At 43.8% G+C, this 19,968-nt stretch overlaps 1 protein-coding gene across 1 annotated transcript in view; it reads right to left on the minus strand.

Moving 5' to 3' along the window:
• LOC103780464 (FYVE, RhoGEF and PH domain-containing protein 5-like) overlaps positions 1-17,634 on the minus strand; it is a gene marked incomplete at its 5' end in the record, with an annotated part of 41,659 nt that extends 24,025 nt beyond the window's left edge. The window contains 6 exon segments of the mRNA XM_008948149.1: positions 415-486; positions 7,126-7,184; positions 8,740-8,790; positions 11,803-11,890; positions 15,541-15,697; positions 17,483-17,634. Of these exon segments, the coding sequence (XP_008946397.1) occupies positions 415-486; positions 7,126-7,184; positions 8,740-8,790; positions 11,803-11,890; positions 15,541-15,697; positions 17,483-17,634 (579 nt within the window).
• Positions 17,635-19,968: the final 2,334 nt, after the last annotated feature.

Consider the following 19,968-nt stretch of genomic DNA (forward strand, 5'->3'; position numbering starts at 1 on the left):
ACAAATAATTTCACCTGATTCAAGGCTCTTACCCAGCCAGATCAAACTCTGAGACTTTCCAGGCTGCACACAATTCCTGCTAGTGTTGCAGCTTTTCAAACAGGAGTATATAGGAAGACATCAACTCCATCAAAAGACATTGCACGTGGGGTGGATGAGGACAGCTGGAGTGAGAGTCAGATGGCTGCTCTACGTAAAAGCAGGGGCAATGCATGTCTTTCCCATCTTGAGGCTGCTGGCATAGCTCTTTGCACACTGCCAGAGTGATGGCTTTTTACACAAAACAGTGCTTCAACTCTTATCACAGCAGCTCACTAAACGACACCTGTAGACCTGAAATCTGGCCATCCACACAACTGGAGATATAGCCGGCCAGAAGCAATGCACTAATCAGCACGGGACTGCAGCACTCACCCTTCCTGGCTGGAGGAGCCCGCTCTGCCCTCTCACACTGTGCTCAATGTGTACCAGCTTCTGCAAGTTCTCCTGGAGGAGAGAAACAGCGTTTTGAAGACTGCACGGTAACTGTTCTTTAGACAATCAGGCAAACCTTCCCCTACCCCTCTTCACCATTTTATTTCTCTAAAAAGTGTTATTACAGGGTTAGGTTTCAGAGAGAACAGAGCCCAGGGATTTTATGCCCATGAAGTCTTCTTCCAGCCATTTTTATAAAACCTCATCACCTGCACTCACGTGTGCTGTGGCCTTCTACAGTCTTGTTACCTCTGACCCCTCTGTTCACACTCAGAAGGGCCTGCCTCCTCCATTCGGTGTTTAGATGTTAGCCTCTTTGCTGACTTTCTTGCTCTGGCAACTAATGAACTGGAAACAAAGTACAATATCTGCTCCACAGGTGTGTGCATTGGTGGCATGACACGGACGATCCAAAGCAGGCTTCGATACTCTAAGACTGTTGCTGGCATTATCCGGAGGTTTATATTCTATGATAATGGATTAATGGCTTTGCAATAGGGGATTTAGAAGGTTAACTAGTAAGCAGGCAATGAAACTGCGTCTCTCTTTTGATGCTTTGCAAAAATTAAGAAGTTCATTATCAAACTGTGATACTATTAACTGCCTTAAAGCACAGATAGTCAATGGGCGCTGGCATGTGGCATGAACTTACCTGTGGAGATGATAAATAAGATTAATCTGGCAAAGACTCTGCTCTCCTAAAAAAAATGTTATTGTATGAATATATGGAGGAGGAAGAAGGGATGTCTGTGCCTTTGCATTATTGCTAGAGTCTTTTAAAATCTTTCATTTAGCAGGTAAGGCTGCTAAACCTGAGGCATATACATAGGCTTCGGCTGTGGTTTTAATTGGTCAGAACAGCAGAATGAGCTGCACAGCAGCCATGAGTCATCCCTGGAATATGTCTGAAAATTAGGAGCCTCCATTGTACCCTAAATCCTCAGTTACACACCCAGACAATGCACAGACCAAGGACCATATCTGATATACCTTCACGATCTGGCAGCCTTTGACTATAGTTTTCTGCTATGACAAGTCATGGTCTGCTTTCCTGTGCTCCTGGCTGGCATTAAGATACCTCTGAGCTGAGTTAGACTCAATTAGATAGTGCAGTGTATCTGACCGATACAAATCAGTGCTGTCTACAGAATCAGCTAATTAAGAAAGCTATCGCATATACTAGAAGGAGCACATCCATGTCAACATTGGATGGATTTCAGCTAACACAATTAATGTACTTATCTCAGTTTGTTTTTTGAGATAAGCCTGACGTACTTCCATATGTTACTGCCCTAGTGAAATATTGCACTCGTGTAGCATGACACCAATTTAGTTCTTAATCAGTAACAGCATATCAATCATATGGAAACACCTACAAGCCTTGACCAGCACAGGGCCGCATTGTGACCATACAGTATAACTGGCAGTTGACACATTTTCAAGAATTTCAGCTGCCAAGTATCTCTTTTGCAGTGCAGGAAGTAAAAAGATGAATTTTTCATGTCACTTCTAAAGTATTATAAGCCAGCAAAATGGAAACAGAATGTATAAACTATAGCACAGGAAATATCGGGGATCGTGGGACAGCTGACATTTGCAAAAGACATTTACAAAGGACTTTCCCATCACTAAAGGGAATTTTATCCTTAGCAAAACCTGTCAGATTGACAGCTTCCACAATGGAAACCCATTCTTCATCCACAGAAAAGGCAGTGCCCTCCTGTGAGCACACTCCTAGCCAGTGCTAGTACTACTCATTGTGGTTGCTACAAGAGTGAGAGAAGTTGCTGCAGCTCAGATACACCTCAGCTTTTTTTAGGACTGCTGGCAGAGGCTCTTGTTGTAATGCTGACATTTGCAGTATGGACACGTGTTCGTCAGGAAGTGGACAGAGATGTATCAAACTCATTTCCTGTAGGAAGTTGAACAGCCATCACATGTGAAGGACAGTGATTTATCCAGAAAGGGGGGCAGCCGAGGGGGTATCATTTCCCTACAGTCCCCCTAAAATTCCCTGTTTATGTCATTCTCTTAATTCTCCTTAAAACTATTATTATTCTCCTTTCAAATACCCTTCTCAAGCTACAATTAAAAAGTGAAATCAAAGCTCCACCGAACTAGTACTGCAGATGTGGGTGGGTGAAATTCTTCTCTGGTCGTTTTAGCAGTGAACTGCAGCTTCCATCCTATTATCATTATGTCTGCAGGAGGAACACCTCCCCAGGGAATTCACCAGCTGTTATTAGCAACAATGATTTATAGCCCTTAGATGCTAACAGATTGTGGAGTTTCAGAGAGCAGTACAAACCCTGCTTACTTCAAGTAGTGAATGTCTCCTGGAGTTGCAGATAGACTTAATGCTATGTGGTGGGGATATGCCTTCTGCCTCGGTCTGCAGATCTGTAAATGGTGAATAATATTTTCCTACTTGATGAAAATGCTAGGGATATAGTTAATATGATAATATGTCTGAAAAATCCTGGGTTAATAGTTCCCAGAGAAGAACTGCTAGAGTGTTATTGTCATAAACAAACAAAGAAACATTGATATTCTGCAGAAAATATAGATCAGAATTCAATGCCCCTGTCAGATTTTTGGAGTGTAGTTTGATGAGCTGCTAAGGGGCAGCAGAAATCTTCCTCCTTCCAGGTACATACCATGTCTAAATTATTGCTTAGAACTTCAGCCAGGTACATGACAAGTTATTAAAGCTCTGTCTTGAGTGGCATTGCTCATTTTGTTCTGTGATTGGAGTAACTTCTTAAAGTCTTTGCGTGTTTTTAAAATTGGAAAGAAAAGAACTGCTAGCTGTGGCATTTGTGGATGGGATATTAATTCTGGAGGACAACCTATGATTTAGTTGAATATTGAACTTTGATTCTCATGAACCCACGCCTTCACACAAATGGGAAAGAAGGAAATTTTGGTTCATCTCTTCCAGGCCACAGTTTTGGAAAAGAGCAGATGTGCTCTCATGATTGTTTTGCCAATGATCAGGCCTAACAGGAATGACACAACCAGCAGGAAGAGAATACAATACTCAGACTGTATTGTAGACAATGACTGCCGGGGGTACAAACATCTCAATCAGCTCGTACATAATTGACACCACCCCCAACGATCCCACAAAAGATGTAACTCGGCCCACAACAGGGGGTACAAACAGAGAGCCGAGGTTGCCCACAGTTGGCATGGGAAACAGCCAGCCCAGCAAGCTGAACACAGCAGAGAAAGGTGCCCACATGGCGACTCTCACCTGATCCGCCCATGTTCACAAAGGTCTAAACAGACTGGGGCCCAGCTCCAGGAGAGTCAGGAGGTCTGCCCTGAACCAGGCAGCTCTGTGGAGTGCACTCCACAGACAGACACTCCTGACTCCCTGCAAGTGGTCCCAGCTTTTATCCCCAAGCAGACCCCTGACCTTTGTCAGCTCACTGCGGGACCCCTGGGGCTCATTTCCCTTCTGGCTCTCCCTGCAGGGCCGGCCGCACCCTGGGGGGAAGCTCTAAGGCAAACTCACCCCTCTGGATGACGGGCTGTGGGAATCATCCATATGTCAACCTTAATTTGGGGCTCGGGGTTCAAACCCCAGCATTTCACATGATATGATAAAAAATGAAGTGTAAAACTCTGTGGAATTTGTGATGAAATAGTTCCAAAATAGACATTACTAATAGCAATTATTATACAGTCTGTGACATCTGTAAAACTCAAACAAGATGATGAAGTTCTTCAAATTAAAGGATGGCTTAGTGGAGAGAAAAACATTGCATGGTAATGCAACACAGCAGATTTTATTTTGGCCACTTATGGATACTTCTAACTTCAGAAAAGTATTCATACAAATCTCCCATAAACCTGAGTGAAATCTAAAGAAAGAGAGGTGACATAAAAAGATGTGTGACCTTGATCTGTTAGGAAGCAAGATCTTACATTTCTCAGCCTGTAATACAGGTGTACCTAGAGCTCTGTGGAAACTTTTCCTGAGATCTGTTTTATCATAAAATATGTATTGGTTTGATACAAAGAATGCTTTATTAATGGAAAAGTAGGATTATAAATTGTTTGCCTGAGGAGGAGGAAAATCAAACCTGTTGAAAACTTTGCTCCGTAAGTCTGTAGTTTCAGGGTCATTCTGTAGAGGGACTAGATTGCATTTCTTGTAATGGTAAAACTCTAGGCTTTGTAGATCACATGCTACATGCAATCTGTATCTGTTATTTTGTCTTGGTAACAGAATGTTGTTTATGTAGTTAAAAACTGCTGGTTTTTGCTGTCGGTGCTGAACATCACTCTAATCCAGAACATCATTGTTTCCATGCACTTTGCTTTTCTGCTAAGCTTCTTTCTCTCTCCTTTCTTCTCCTTCACCATTACTTCTGGCTGTAATGCAACAACCATTTAATCTAGAAAGACTTCCCTCCCAGTTTTGCTCCCCATCCTATCTACTGTAATGGCTGATGACAAAATAGTTTGTGCTGCTATGCCAAATGTCTTTAAATAAGGCTGAAAGTAAGCAACCAAGAGATAAGGGTAGCTGCCAGTTTACACTCAGCAAAAGTGTTCAGGCTGTTTGTTTGCTGAAGCAGAGTGTGATTTCTTCATGGAGCGTGCTCATGTTTGGAAATTTTCCTTAGCAATCAGGAGGAGTTAAAAAAAATGCTGTTTTTCAAATGAAGGTTTGAAGGTTTTGTGTTGTCACAGAGGCACATCAAAATGACCAATGGGCTGATGTTATTGTACAAAGAGGGAATGTGCTCTGAGGTAGGTGTGCCAGGATGGGGTTGGGAGTAGAGATGCTTGGAGCAGAAAAGCAGAAATGGACTTAAACCAAGTCAACATGCCCAAGCTTCTTTAAGTTTGCATCGAGCAAAAATGCAGATCTGAATTTTGAGTTTTGACCTTAAAACCCTTGATTTTTAGAATGCTAAAAATCTTGATCTGTTGTCACAGCTTCAGATCACCTCCATACAATACTAGAAACCCACCAGCTGGACTTCACATTGATCTGTGGTAATTTTGCCACTAGCTTCAGGAAAAGCAGTTTCAGAGCCTCAGTCTCAGTTTCTAGCTATCAGATGGGGAAGGAGGTAAATCCACAGAGACTGATGGTTTCTCTATTCAGGAAACAGTAAGTAGTTTTAACTACAACTTATTCCTTTCTGATACAAACATTAGAAAGCTTGGGTTTTGTCTGCTGCTAGCCATAAGGAGATTATCACTGAACTTGGTGCTCTGAAGCAGCTCATGAACACACAGGCTTCAGTTATGACTTGGGCACACATATTGGAGACATGGCTTTTAAACCAGAGCAACAGAGATTTCCAGATGTGAGCAAAAGTTGACTTCCTTGGCTCTTGGGTTCATTTGCTGCAAGCAGATGTTTTTATTTTTCTGAACGAGGCATGAAAGTTTCAGTTTTAACAGACAAAGGGCACACTGAGTTCTGACACTCTTCCATTTTTACCTTCCAAGCTATTGCAAAAAACGTCCTTCATCTAGTTGACATACTGCATTTTTACCATGTCACACAGTCTGAACTCACTACCTCACCCAGTGCTTCCATTCCCTTGCAGCCAGAGGACAAAGGCATTGAAGGCAGTCTTCTGCTGACCACTTGGCCCATATAGAAAGATATTATCATTAACAGGCAGACTAACAGCCAAATTCCTCCCTCTGCTCTTAAATCATCTGCAGACAATCCAAGGTGCCACACCACTGGAGGGAGGAATAAGCTGATACACTCACTCACTGCATAGGCTGTAAAGAAGGGAGCAAGCTGGCCGAGGATCCAAGCCATGGGAGATGGAATTAGCCAGGCAATGAGTCCAGTTATGTAGCAGGGACTCATCTTTCTCCCTGCTGTCCAGTGAACTCCACTTACTGTACAGTCAGGAAGCCTTTCTGACAGCCAGAATCCCCACACAGCACATCTGCTGTACAGACAGCTCCCCCAAGCCCACTACCAGCAGTCAGGTTTCTTTCCCCACCTCCAAGTTAATGCTGAAGGTGGGGGCACCTGGTGGGGATCTCCTCATCAGCTCCCACCCAAGGATGGCCAGACTATGGGTGGAAACCAGTCAGGAGGGGCTTTCCTGCCTGATTGTGGACATCTTCCATATGTCCACCCTCATTCAAGGTTGGGGGTTTAAACCCCAGCACTTCTGGTGGGGATAGGCTCACTCAGCAGTGCTGGTGCGCAGCTGCAGAGGCCTCCAGCGTGTGTCTTTCCCTCACAATTCCTGTGCATTTTTTCTTTCAAACTCAAAGTCCTGCCTGAAACCAAGCTCTTACTATGGTTGATATTTTATTTCTTCTTCTGTCTTTGACAGTACATTTGTGATGCCTTCAACATTTCATATCTAAAACCATCCCAGGTGAGAAATAGAACCATGAAAATTCCCATCTCTCACTTCATTGCTCCACATACCATTTCAGCAGTCCCAAGAGGGACAAAAACTTTGTGCTGCTTGCTACGGTGGCATCTTGCCCAGCTCCACTAAAGGGCACAGACCGACTCCATACCAGCAATGCTGTATGCCAGATGTGTGTCAGCCCTCGAGGCTCACACCGGAGGAGGCTTCTGAACTTTGCCAGACGTGTGTTCACGTCAGCGGCCGGCCGGAACACGCGCGTGCCGGGGGAACTCACCGCCTGCAGCATGCTGTCATTGGCTCGGTCCGTCATTTCAGAAACCATGAGTAAGGCAGCTGAGGGATGAAGCAAAACAAACACCATAAATCACATAAAAGAGTAGGAAAATAACTCAAATCTCTTCTATTTGCAAAGGCATTGTTAAAAAAAAGCAATCAGCATCCCCAGCAGCTCCTTTCACTTCTCTGGCACCTTTAGAGTGCAACTGCCCAGCAAATTTCAGAGGAGGCACGGTGCTGTCAGTTCCTCTTCCCTTCATCGTTCTCATGTGCAAAAGTCTGCATCGTACTTGTACTGACCAAGAGAGCTCATGAGGTCCCTTTCAAGCACCTAGCATAACACCAAATCTCCTTGTGATGTTGCAGATGAAGTTTAGATCTAGTTGCAGATTTTTAAACCCAATTTTAGCCATCCTAAAGCATGATAATCTAAGGTGATGTGTTTCCCCTTGCTGCCAATGGAGAGGACCGGTCACCACTTTCTGACAAAAGTATGTATGAAGTGGTAACGTGAATTAACACCTGGATTCTCCACTGGCAAATAACCTGGGTCGGGGCAAGTCTGCTGGCCCTGAAAGCAGTGGCATAACAGGGCTCAGGTCCTTACCTCAGATCTCTTTCCCCTATGGATCAGAGCATCCTGTCCATTTCTGGGCATAACCTGGCAGCATGAGAGCCATCACTGGCCAGAAATGTGACAAGCATGTGCTAACCACAAACAAGACAGGCAATTGTGGCCACATGGCTTGAGCATATACCCTGGCCTTGTATAAACTACTGACAAGCTGTAGTCCCACTACTAGTGACTAGAGCCCTACATCTTGCTCGAGGCTCTACTCCTGGTCAGAACAGACTGACCTTCAGCCAGTCACAGACGTTATTGCTGTGAGTTGTTTGGATTTACGCTCAGTGTAACAGAGGTGAACTGGTTTCATTAATAGTGTTATTCCTGCTTACTTCAGCCTGGAAGATACTCTCAGTGAGGCCACAGCTAAACCTTGCTTTGACTTCAGTGGGAGTAAGAGACTTCAGCTGTATCCACCTCACATGTTGGAAAGGATGTTGTTAGCAGCTGAACATCTGGATTTGTTCTTAATTATGCAGGACTGATTTTATGCAACATCTTTCAAGTTTACTAGGTTTAAGTAATCCAGAATACAGATAAAAATCCAAACCCCCTGGGTTTCCCCAAAGTTCGCAGAGCAGGCAAACCACAGATAATGGTTTGCAAACAAGCAGGTGGGGCCATCCCAATTGCCTTTGCAGTGACTAAGCCAAACATGGATGGAGCCAAAGGAGACTAGGATTTCTCTGGTGGCTGGGGCAGAACTACAGTGTTTGCACCATGCTTATATAGATGATAGTTTCTTCCTCTGTAAGTTCATCATGTCAAAGCTATAGGAAGCCTACATGTTTCAATGAAAAAAAAAGATAGGGTTCTTGCCCTAAATAATTTATCTATTAGTAATCAGTGTTTACAGATCTTACATCTAACCTATTAACACAAAATCTTGAAAATAATTCTCTTCCATATAGTCCCAATAGAGATTCTGTATCTCTTTCGAAGCAGAGTTAGCAAAGCAGAATTTTTGTTCCACCCATTTCATTTTACCTTGTGTAGCTTCATACTCTGTAGAATCAGGGCAAAGATTATTCAAGTAATCTGTAGAAAATAATCACAGACACACAGTAATCAGAATACATATCTACATAATCTGTAGTGTTATTAGCTAAAGCATAAAATCCTAATCGTAGAATTATAGAATCATGTGGGTTTGGAAGGTACCTTCAAAGATCATCTGTTCCAACCCCTCTGCCATGGACAGGGACATCTGGAACCAGATCAGGTTGCTCAGAGCCACATACAACCTGGCTTTGAACACGTCCAGCGGTGGGTCATCCACAGTAATGAGCCATATAAATTTGTTCCCAAATAATTAAGTGTATATGGCCTCTTTCCAAACCAAAACTCATCCTTGATAGCACTGTACTTTGAGAATCAATGCAGAAGCATTGATACAGATTTGGACTTACCATGTAACTTGGCAGTTGTAAAGGAATAAACAGAGTGACAAAAATATTTCCTTGTTTCTCAGCCAGGAGAATTGCTGAATACCACTACTTTACAAATAATTGTTCTTCCAATGAATTCTGTTTTCCCATCCGAATGAATGGTGTTTGCTGTAACGACTGATTTGCTGTATTTGTATTATATGAATTTTTAGTATATGCATTTTATAGACACAGGAAGGAGACTGGTTCTGTACATGCAGAGTTCAATGATTACTACTGAACTCAATCACATTCTGAAAATAGGTTCTGTAAAATACACACAATAGGATTTACACTTATAGGAATTGTTTGCATTATATGCAAACTGTTAACCTGTCAGGTTTATTTGGACTACTTGCTCTTGTTCATCTGCCTGTTGTTTGTCTAGGGCTTTATGCTTTTAATGACTGTAGTATATGAGTGCTACCATTTGAAAAACTTAATCCAGAAGTACTTAATTCTTGTCTTTCTGATGAATCCATGCTCCTAAATTCTGCATCCAGGAGCGAGGCCTCTAGGCTGAGAATGGTGCTGTGTGTGTCTGTTCCCTTAAATGTCCTATCCATATACGTTTCTCTTTCTCCCTGGTGTCCTGAAATCTAGCTGGTTTCCACATGCATTCAGGAAGGCAGCTGCCTGTGCTGGGACAGGAAGGGGTTGTTTGGTGTTACCAGGCTCTACTCAGTGCTCCTTTTTACAGCTGCAAGCTCTGTCCCTGGCTATGGACGTTTAACCCTGTGGGTAACTCCTTTTGGCTGTAGCAGCAACTGGCAACCAATAGCCTCATAAAACATGCTTCCTTATCTTGGAGAAACAGCCTGTTATGAACACAGAAGTACACCTGCATATTTTGTGGTTTTTTTTTTTTTTTTTTCTTCCCCCACACTGCCTAGAGAACCTGAAGGACTGCACTGTTCCAGACCCACTCTGTCCTAGCAGGCAAAGAGTGGCTTGGTTTCTTGAGGTTAGGGACTAAAGCAGTAAAGTTATTACTATTAAAGTTATAGTAAAGAATATCTTATTCCAACAGACTTTATCTCACTACACATGAAAGCTTGCATTTTCCTAGTTAGTGCCAGTACCTGGGACACGGAGAACCTCAAGTTGCTTCAGGCATAGGTGGAATGACATCACTGGAGCTGCCCTGAAACCCTTACAGCTCTCTCACAAAATACCATGCTTCATGTTTTCAATTTACCTTGTGGATCACAGAAATGGGCAGAGAAAATGGAACTTAGTGGAGATATTTCCGACAGGGACATTCCAAGTCCCTTTTCTTAGATGCAGTATTTGTGTGCACACACTGAAAAAACTGTAAGCATCGTGTGAGACTAAGTACTGCAACCCCCAAATCTGGGAAGTTGCCTTTACTGTAGACACACCCAGAGAGGGAAGCGAGTCAGACAAAAAAAAAAAAAAAGTCCTACTATTGGCATCCGGTGTTCATTTTTATTGCTCATACTAAAAAAGCAAAACCAGCTGTGAATAATGAGTTGCATCCCTGATCAAAGTGACTGGAGCAAGATGAAACTGCTGCTAATCTGTGCTGTGAATAAAATTTCATATGGTTGCTTTGTTCTGCTACATTATAGAAGTCCCTTCTAATATGCTGGGCCCCTCATCCGTTGTTGAGTATGGGCAGGGTTTATGGCTTCCTTTTTACTGTCCCATGTATAATTCGTCTTGCATCCCTCTCCACCCACACATACACATACTCTCAAAGCATCTCTCCATCTTTATGTCTATGGATCTTTGCTCTTTTGTGTTCTGTGTTTTGTGTGACTTGAAAACACTGAGATTCATTGTTATACTTTACCATTTCCTTCCCCAAACAGTTTGTTAGTTGCAAACCTAAGCTTGACAGTTCTTTCTAGGGACCATATCCTGCTTCAGAAGGCTTGCTCAGTGCTCAGGCTCGGACTTGCTAGATTTACTGTGGCTTGCAGAGTTTGAGCCATCAGAGGCAACACAACCCCCTCTGGGGAGATTCCAGGTGGGAGTGATACATATGGTCCCGAATGTAAAGGGAAGTTGTTACTGTAAATGTAAGATCTGTCAATGTAGTGTTAATGTAAATTTGGATCTCTGACTCTTACAGTGTAGAGAAGAAACTGGACTGTGATTTTGACTTAAGCTTATCACTAACCTTAGGTGTACTGTGCACAAGGTTTAGGGTGGAGTGCTGGGTACAAGGGCTTTATGATGGAGTAGAAGGAGATGGCACTTGCCCCTGTCATCCAGGATGCAGTGCAGAGTCATATTGCTGGGGATTACTGTACCCTACTGTCTCTTCTAATTGCCCTTGACATAAATAATGTCCAATCTGTTTACTGGCAGTGAGGCTGAAGTCTGCCTCTCCTGATTCACAGAAGGAAAAAGCCAAGGAGTGGCTAAAAGCACCTGACCTTACCTTTCCTTGAGACCTTCCAGCATGCCTGTGCTTGCTTCTTCCCAGGCTCCCTGACATTTCCTGAATCCTGTACTAAGCTTATTGAAGTTTCCAGGAAATCCCACACTGCTTCAGCCCTATTTTAGCTCTCTTGACATCAATGTGTGGCACAGTGGAGGCACAGAACATCATGGGGGGTTTCCGCGGAGTGTCTCTGAGAGCGATTTTACTGACCTGTGAGCAGCACACGGTACTGGAAGACACGCTGTACCACTTTCAGAAGCAGGTGTTTCACACTTCGAGGGCTGCCGCCAGAGCTCTGCTGTCCTCAATGGAAGGGAGAGGAGAGACAAAGATCAGGGGTGTCTGAGCTCAGCGGCACACCGTCCTCTCTGCCTGGGCTGTACTATGAAAGGTTCCTACCAGTTGCATGCACAAATTCCATTGAACCATTCCCAATTTACCCAGCTTGCTAGGAAGTATCGTCTTTGTGACTAAAGCAGCACTGTAAACAGTTTCTTTCCTATGGCATCATTCACAAATAGCTTATACTCAGAGGGAAAATGGAGGGAAGGAAATACCATTTAAAAGGTTAAGGCTGGACAAAGATTTTAGGGTGTCATCTGAAGACAAGTATTAAAACTCAATGAAGCTTGTCATCATTCTTTTTTTGGACTGGAAGATTCTTCTGCCTGCAACTTTTTAGTATCTTATTTTGATTTTTGGAATTGAGTAAAATACAGTGAAGCATCTTGCTGTGATTGAGTTGGAACTCGATGTCCAGAGTGTTTACAAGAAAGTAAAGTGAGGTTGAGGTCTGATTTAGCACGCTTACAGAAAAGAAGCAGCATTTTTCTCTTTGCCTTTACCCTTTAGATTTGCCATGTCTCTACATATCATGTCCAGTCAGCCCATGAATTTATGGAAGGTAGGTCCTACTTGACTAGCCTGATCTCCTTCTGTGACAAAGTGACCCACCTAGTGGATGAGGGAAAGGTTGTGGATGTTGTTTACATGGGATTTAGTAAAACCTTTGACACCATTTCCCACAGCCTTCTCCTGGAGAAGAAGCTGGCTGTTCATGGCTTGGACATGCATACTCTTTGCTGGGTAAGAAACTAGCTGGATGGACGGGTCCAAAGACTTGTGGTGAATGGAGTCAAATCCAGTTTGTGGCCAGCTGCAAGTGGTGTACCCCAGGGCTCAGTACTGGAGCCCGTTCTCTTTAGTATCTTCATCAATGATCTGGGTGAGGGGTCATGGGTACCTGCAAGAAGTTTGCAGATGACACCATGTCGGGTAGATGTGTTGATCTACTTGAGGGTAGAGAGGATCTGCAGAGAGATCTGGACAGACCGGATTGATGGGCCGACACCAATTGCATGAGGTTCAACAAGGGTCAGTGCTGGGTCCTTCACTTGGGCCACAGCCCCATGGAACACTATGGGCCTAGGGAAGAGTGGCTGGAAAGCTGCCCAGTAGAAAAGGACCTGGGGGTGTTGGTCAATAGCCAGCTGAACATGAGTCAGTTTGTGCCCAGGTGACCACGAAGGCATCCAGCATGCTGGCTTGGATCAGCACCAGTGTGGCCAGCAGGACTCAGGCAGGGATTATCCCCCTTGACTTAGCACTGGTGAGGCTGCACCTTGAATACTGGGTTCAGTTTGGGGCCCCTCACTACAAGAAAGACATTGAGGTGCTAGAGTGCATCCAAAGAAAAGCAGCAAAGCTGATGAAAGGTCCAGAGAGCAGCCGAGGGAACTGGGGTTGCTTGGTCTGGAGAAAAGGGGCTTCAGGAAAGGAGGCTGTAGGGAGGTGAGGGTCAGTCCTTTCTCCCAAGAAGCAAGCAAAAGGACAAGAGGAAATGGCCTCATGTTGAGCCAGAGTAAGTTTAGATTGGAAATTGGGAAAAATTTCTTCACTGAGAGGGTTGTGAAGCCCTGTGCCAGGCTGCCCAGGGAAGTGATGGAGTCCCCGTCCCTGGAGGGGTTTAAAAGATGTGGTGCTCAGGGACATGGTTTAGTGAAGTGTTAGGTTTACAGTTGGACTCAATGATCTTAAGTGTCTTTTCCAACTCAAAGGATTCTATTCTATAATTGAAATTAAATTCAATTAAAATAGGAAACTTGCTGTGTATCTGTTAAGTGTCACAACATTGCTGCAAAACCAGCAATCCTCAAAAGTCTCCACATCTCCAGAAGCACCAGGAAACTGAAGCTTGTAGGTTCTGAGGGGAGTGGCACAAAACCCAGCTGGTTCCTTGCAAGGGCTGAGTCCGAAACACAGTTGAGTGTCATGGGGCTTCATTGTTGATTGATCGACATCTCTGAAGTATTTGCCACTTTTGAAGGGACAAAAGGAGAGCAGGAATCTAACTGTTTATGGGAAGGCTATAAAGAGACAGCGTTCTCCAAGGCCGTAGAGCTGGTTCCTGCTAGTGTTTTGCTTCTCTGACCAGCTGACTACTGCCAAATGAGCATTCAGGGTTGTGCTGGGCATTCCCAGGCCTCCATACTCAGACCAAAGGTGCCAGACAAGATGAGGTCCTAAATTCTGTGGTGCTAGACTGGAAAGCTAATAGTGGTCTTGCTTTAAAAAAATGCGGGAAGAAAAGACTGAGAGACACTCCCCCCTCATTTGTGTATGCATGCATGCCAGAGGGCAAGAAGTTACAGAGCTCACTGATTCTAGGCAAAATCCTGCTGATCTCATCCTAGGAAAAGCCTCATCTGCATTCTTAGAAATAAAATGTAATTCTCGGGTTTAACAGCTAAGACAGAAGTGTATAGGCATGTGGCGGGAGGGATGCTGAGGATAGAGGCTCTCAATAGAAAGTCTGCACCTGCCAAGTTCATGTTCAGAGCGAAGTGAGCCATCAGAGCTCCCCTCAGCTGCTAACAGGAAAGAACTGTGGTGACAAGGTATATGTAAATGCTGACTTCCAAATGTCTTTTGAAACTAATTTTTATCCTTAATATTTCACATGTGCTGCAAAGAAAAAACTTGTTCCATACCACATAGAGCTGGCATTCTAAACAACCTCCCAGTTCCAACCACTAATTTATCCTTACAGCCCCTCTGCCACCCACCTAAATGTTATTTCTCTTACCAGATAAAGATAATATGAAACAGGTGTTCTAGACCCCCAGGAAAACAGCATAGCTTTTAACCATTTTAGTTCAACAGAGTCATGCTTTTGAAATTATGTGAAGTGCTTTCAAATGTAACCGTGAATCATGGAATTTGACTTGGATTATGTTTTTCAGTTACTCAGCACAGATGACCTGAGTTAACACAACTGGAAAATACGTGTTTCTTGCTACAGGGCCAGAGGGTTCAGGCCTAGAGGTTACCGACCATTCAGGGAGTGCAGATAGATGAAAAGAACCTTGTATGTGTCTGGCCAGTGGAGTTTATGTCCTCCTGTGCAGTTCAGAGCTGCCTGTCACAACATCCTCTGTAAACAGAGGAAGCAGTTCGCAGGCATTTAACAATGCAGAGAAACGCAATTGTAAGGATGTTATGGGTTGATCACTGCCAGCAACTGAGCACCTACACAGGCTAACCCCAAGTTCATCCTGGGCAAAGCCAGTATAAAAGAAAGGATGTAAAACACAGTGAAAGAAGAGGAGGTCTGAGGAGATGAGAATAATAATAATAATAATAGCTATTAACTCTTAACACATTCCCAAAGAGCTTGATAAATTAATGTGACTGAGAAGCTACTCCACTATGTGCATATATTTCAGCAAAATACACTGGCAGATCTGTAGATTCACAAACACACATTCTGTATGCACACACAGGGGTGTGCTGGCAACAGAGAAAAAGAAGCACATCATGCATGTGAGAACAGCTGTTCTCCCATTCTACCCTGTGTGAACACCGGTGGGGCTGCAGAAAAAAGGCCTTTGAGTGCACGCTGTGGCACAGCTGTGCATTAGTGCAGGTAAACAAACCTGTGAGCCTTACCTCAAACTCCTGAATTAGAGTAGCCAGTTGGGAATATTTAAGGCAGGTTTCATCTAGCAAAGCCAAATTTCTATCAAACTGCATGATATATGCTGTGTGGTGATTCAGCCTTGACTTTCTGGAGAGAAAAACATCAGCAACTTTCTGGTGTTCCTCCCTAAGGCCACAGAAAGAAAAGAAGCAGCAAATAAATAATAAATAAAAAAAAAAATAAAGAAGAGCCCTACTTCTCTCTCATTGTGTTAGACACACAGTGGCTAAGAACAGTGTGCAGCTAAAGCCTTGGTTAAATGACAGGAAAGAGGGAGTACTTCACTGCCACACTGGACAACAAAATGGGCTGTGGTAGAAGGGGCACCATGAGGGGCAGATCCCTTGGCTGTGCCTTTGCCATGGCAGCACTGTGTCCATAGGGGGTAGAACATCTTTCTGGACACAGCTTCTGCTGCACTGCTTTGAGCATTGGTTGTGGGAGAGAACATAACTTCAGGGGTCATATCTTATCTTCAGCTCTCCCTCATTGCCCCCTTCTCAGCACTGCCCCACCATCATCTGTCTCAGCTTCCGGTTGCACAGGACTGAAATATTGACAAAACATGTACAAGAAGAGAGCAGGACACAATATGAGATTGCAGAACAGTCATCATTAAAGAGAGGAACATGAGTTCTTGGGAGACGTCAGAGGAACAGTGTCTAGGGGAGCACAGGCACAGGGAAGAACTTACTGGAAGGTTTGTGGGCAGTGGTGACCTTGGAACCTGGGTGAGGGCAGCCTTACACCCTGTGTCATCTTGTGTTGGCACCATGTGCAATACAGCTTTTTTTTTTTTTACCACTTCTGTTTGGTTTATGAGTGCATAAATCAGACAGCACACCGATGAACTCTTGAAAGTCTTTCTGCCATTTGTAAGTCCCTTGGTGGACATAAGCCAACACTCAGTTCCCTTTAACCTTTTCTCTCCTTGTTGTGTGCTTTGACTTGAAAGTGCAGGGCTGACCAGGGGAGCTGTGCCTTGCATTTAGGACTGTTACTGAGAAGTTCTCCTGACCTAATTGACTTCCTTAACTGCTCAGTGGCAGTGGTGGGATAGGATGAGCCCCTGCCAGCGATCACTACCTGCTGGAGTTCAGCAGGGTAGAGGTGTAGGGGCTCCATGCTCCACAATAAGCTGTCAGAGCCAGAGTAGTGCAGTCTAGGCCGGAGGCTACACTGGCTGCTGTGGGTTTAGACAGCGTTGGTCTGCAGAGGTAATTTCTCTTAGACATTCTTATTCCAGCAGTAAGACTAGGGCCTGGCAGCCTGGCTTGAGTCAGAGGTCTCTTTAACTGAATGCGTTTTGGATCTTTGTCTATCCTAGCCATGGTCTTATTCTCTCAGGGAAAATCTTCACCCTGTAAGAATGCTTGGCTTAGGTGGAATACCTCAGCAGGCTGCCCGTGGAGGTCTAGCCTGTGCAGAGCCCTGACTTGGAGATGGGAGTGAGGGGCTGTCCCTACCTGAGAGCTATGCATTTGCTGTGTAAATTTTTATAAGCAGATGGTCTTCTTTAGGATCAGTTCTGATGTCTTTTGTTCTTGCCTCCCATGGCATGAGTCTGTGACCTGCAGGCCACGAGTGTGAAGCCACTGGGCCATGGCTACAAACTGGCATCAGAGGATAATGCATAGGAAGCAGGTTGTCCTCACACTGACTGACAGGGCCATTTCAGAGGCCTGGGCTGGGCACTCTGCAAATATTTCAGTATTTGGTTTCTTAGCCTGACAGCCTCTACATTTACGTCCTTCCTGCCTATATGGGAAATCTGCTGGAGTACTTCAGGTTCTACCCCTTTCATCTCTGCAGGAATCCCAGCCTCCCTGCTAGTGGGGTTGAGGGAACACTGACAGATGCACTCACGTGCTGTGAAGGGTAGGTGGTTAGGCCATGCTATTCCATACCTACCATTTAAGGACTCTTTCTTCCAGTTCTCCCAGGATGTCTTGATGCAATTCATAAATTTCAGGGAGTTCACTTAAGCCCTGCTTGAGTTTAACTTCTTCCTGTTCATTTTCATCTTCTTCACTAAGTGCTTTCAAGATACCTTCGTAGAGATCCTGTGAACAATACAGAAATCAGGCAAACGGACGTAAGTTCTTGACCCCTAAACTATGCTTCCTAGGAACTGTAAGATGTGCTGTCAATAGTGAATAGTGTGCTCAGTATAGCAAGGAGATCATAGCATGCTTTCTTCCATACATTAGTTCATACATATTTTCAGCTGAATTCCAAAACACTGTCAACCTGAAACCAAGCATTTCACCTAACCAAGCCATCAGACCCTTATGTATGCAGTGAGTTCTGTATCTTTTCAGTTACCTTGCCTTTTCCCACTGCTTTTCTGGCTGTAGTTGGTCTCATTTTTATAATGTTTCTTAACCAGAAACATAATTTTTTTAATGTGAAGGATGAGATTCTTCCATCACTTCATTGGGTCCAACAGCTTGACATGAAAAACATCATCATCTACATATCTTGTACTAAAATTTACAACACTTGTCTCCAAATCTGAACTTACAGAGAGGAAGAAGCTGTAAGTATAAGCTATGGAGCAAACAATTTTTCCTGTGAAACCTAACTGAGACTTTTTTCCCCACATCTTAGAAAAAGTTTTGATCCTGAAGTTGTTTATAAATTACAACAGAGTCATTTTCTCTCTATTAAAATGTAGCCAGCTCTGGTATTTAAGAGGGTCCCTGTTTCACAGTGAATAGCAAAATATTTCCCCAGCTTTGACATGGAAGTGAGAATAAGGCCTCCACTGGAAACTTCAGTGATAATTTGTATTAGATCCCCAGGCATTAGAAAATCATCTCAACAGCAGCCAGCCTATACTTTGTGTGCAAAACGTTGCTTACAGTCTCCTTCATCCAGACCTCTGGATGCTGAAGTGTCTTCAGGTCAGTGCCTGATTCCTAACGAATCCATCTTCTCTGCTTGTAAGACTTGTAAAGGAGCCTTTGTGGGCACCTGGATGTGCTTAAGAGACTTCTGCCCTTGTAGTGCTCTGGCCCTTTCCAGGTTCCTACCCGCCACTGCTGTTTCCCCTGCCTGCTGCTGCCAGACACATCCCCTTTTCACAGGCAGTGGCTAGAGGAGATCAGGCATTTAAAGGTGCCTGGGCTTTGTGGAGGTCTGAATGCAAACTGTAAAACTGCAAAAGGCAAGAAGGCAGGAAGCTGGTGCTGCGCAGAGGTGTAACTGATGTGTTGATGCTGGGTGGTGTGAGGCAGGCTCCTAGCCCAGGGATTCCGGCTGCCTTTCCCAGGAACTAGGGTGCTGTAACTAGATGGTTTACCTTCATAGCAATATCTGGTGTTCTTTAAAAGCAACAGCCTTCTATCTGGCAGAATTATAAGGTTATGATTTCAGTATGTGGTTCTTTAGTATTGCTACAAAGTAGAAGTAATTGAAAAGTGTTAGTGTAAGTATTCATTGTTTGCCTGAGGATGGTCCTGCAGAACTGTTACAGGTTCATTTTCCTCTATATTCCCTGTAAGGAAATCCTATTTGTTCCTCCATCAGGGTCAGGTTGGGCTCTTACTGTTGAATTTCCTATTTCTGCTAGTCAGGTCTTCATGGGCAAAGTATCTGAATCTCAGTTGTTCTATGAAAATAAGTGAACAATTAAAAACCTAAGTGCATCACAGTTTGTGATGGGAGCAGAAACGAGGCACTCATACACAATTGCTTAGAAATCCATTCTGTGAGTGCCTTCTCCAATATTTTTCTGCATCTCAATAAGCCATGAAGTGCATGGAGTTTTTATTGCATAAGATGGGGATAAAACAGTGAGTCTGAAAACCAGAATAAATCATCAAACGAACAGCTCAGTAGAGAGGCCACATTAACTGTGAGATTTGAAAGGTCCTGATGTCTCATTTTGGTGCAGCAGCAGCAGATCAGGAGATGGCAAAGCTTCCTTATGAAAACTTCATCTGTTCTTATTTGACCTTCCTTTCTTTCTTTTCATGTGTGAAGGTAAGGCTAAGGGATTACAGCATTCTTTCTTATTGCTAGCCAGCCTCAAATCAGGTAAGTACCTCAAGTCAGGTGTTGGGTTTAAATGCAGCTTTAAAAGTACTTGAATGGAGGTTTTGTAGCTTGGATTCACTGACTTAGATGACAGGAGGGACCGTATTGATATGATATGATCTAGTGTGATCTGGTCAGTAGTCCAGATTGCAAGATTTACTGGAATATAGCATTACTAGGAAAACAACCAACTTTGATTTAAGATCCAAACTACCACGTTATAGATATGCTAACACTGCATCCTGAGACAAAAATACAAGACCCAAAAGGGGCTTTTGGTGATCTCAGGAAGCGTTGGGTAGCTCATAACCATATACCAAGCCCAAGCATCTAGTTACAGCCTAGTGTGGTATTAA

The sequence above is a fragment of the Merops nubicus genome, unplaced genomic scaffold (genome assembly GCF_000691845.1).
Source record: "Merops nubicus isolate BGI_N331 unplaced genomic scaffold, ASM69184v1 scaffold8069, whole genome shotgun sequence".
NCBI classification, from domain to species: domain Eukaryota; kingdom Metazoa; phylum Chordata; class Aves; order Coraciiformes; family Meropidae; genus Merops; species Merops nubicus.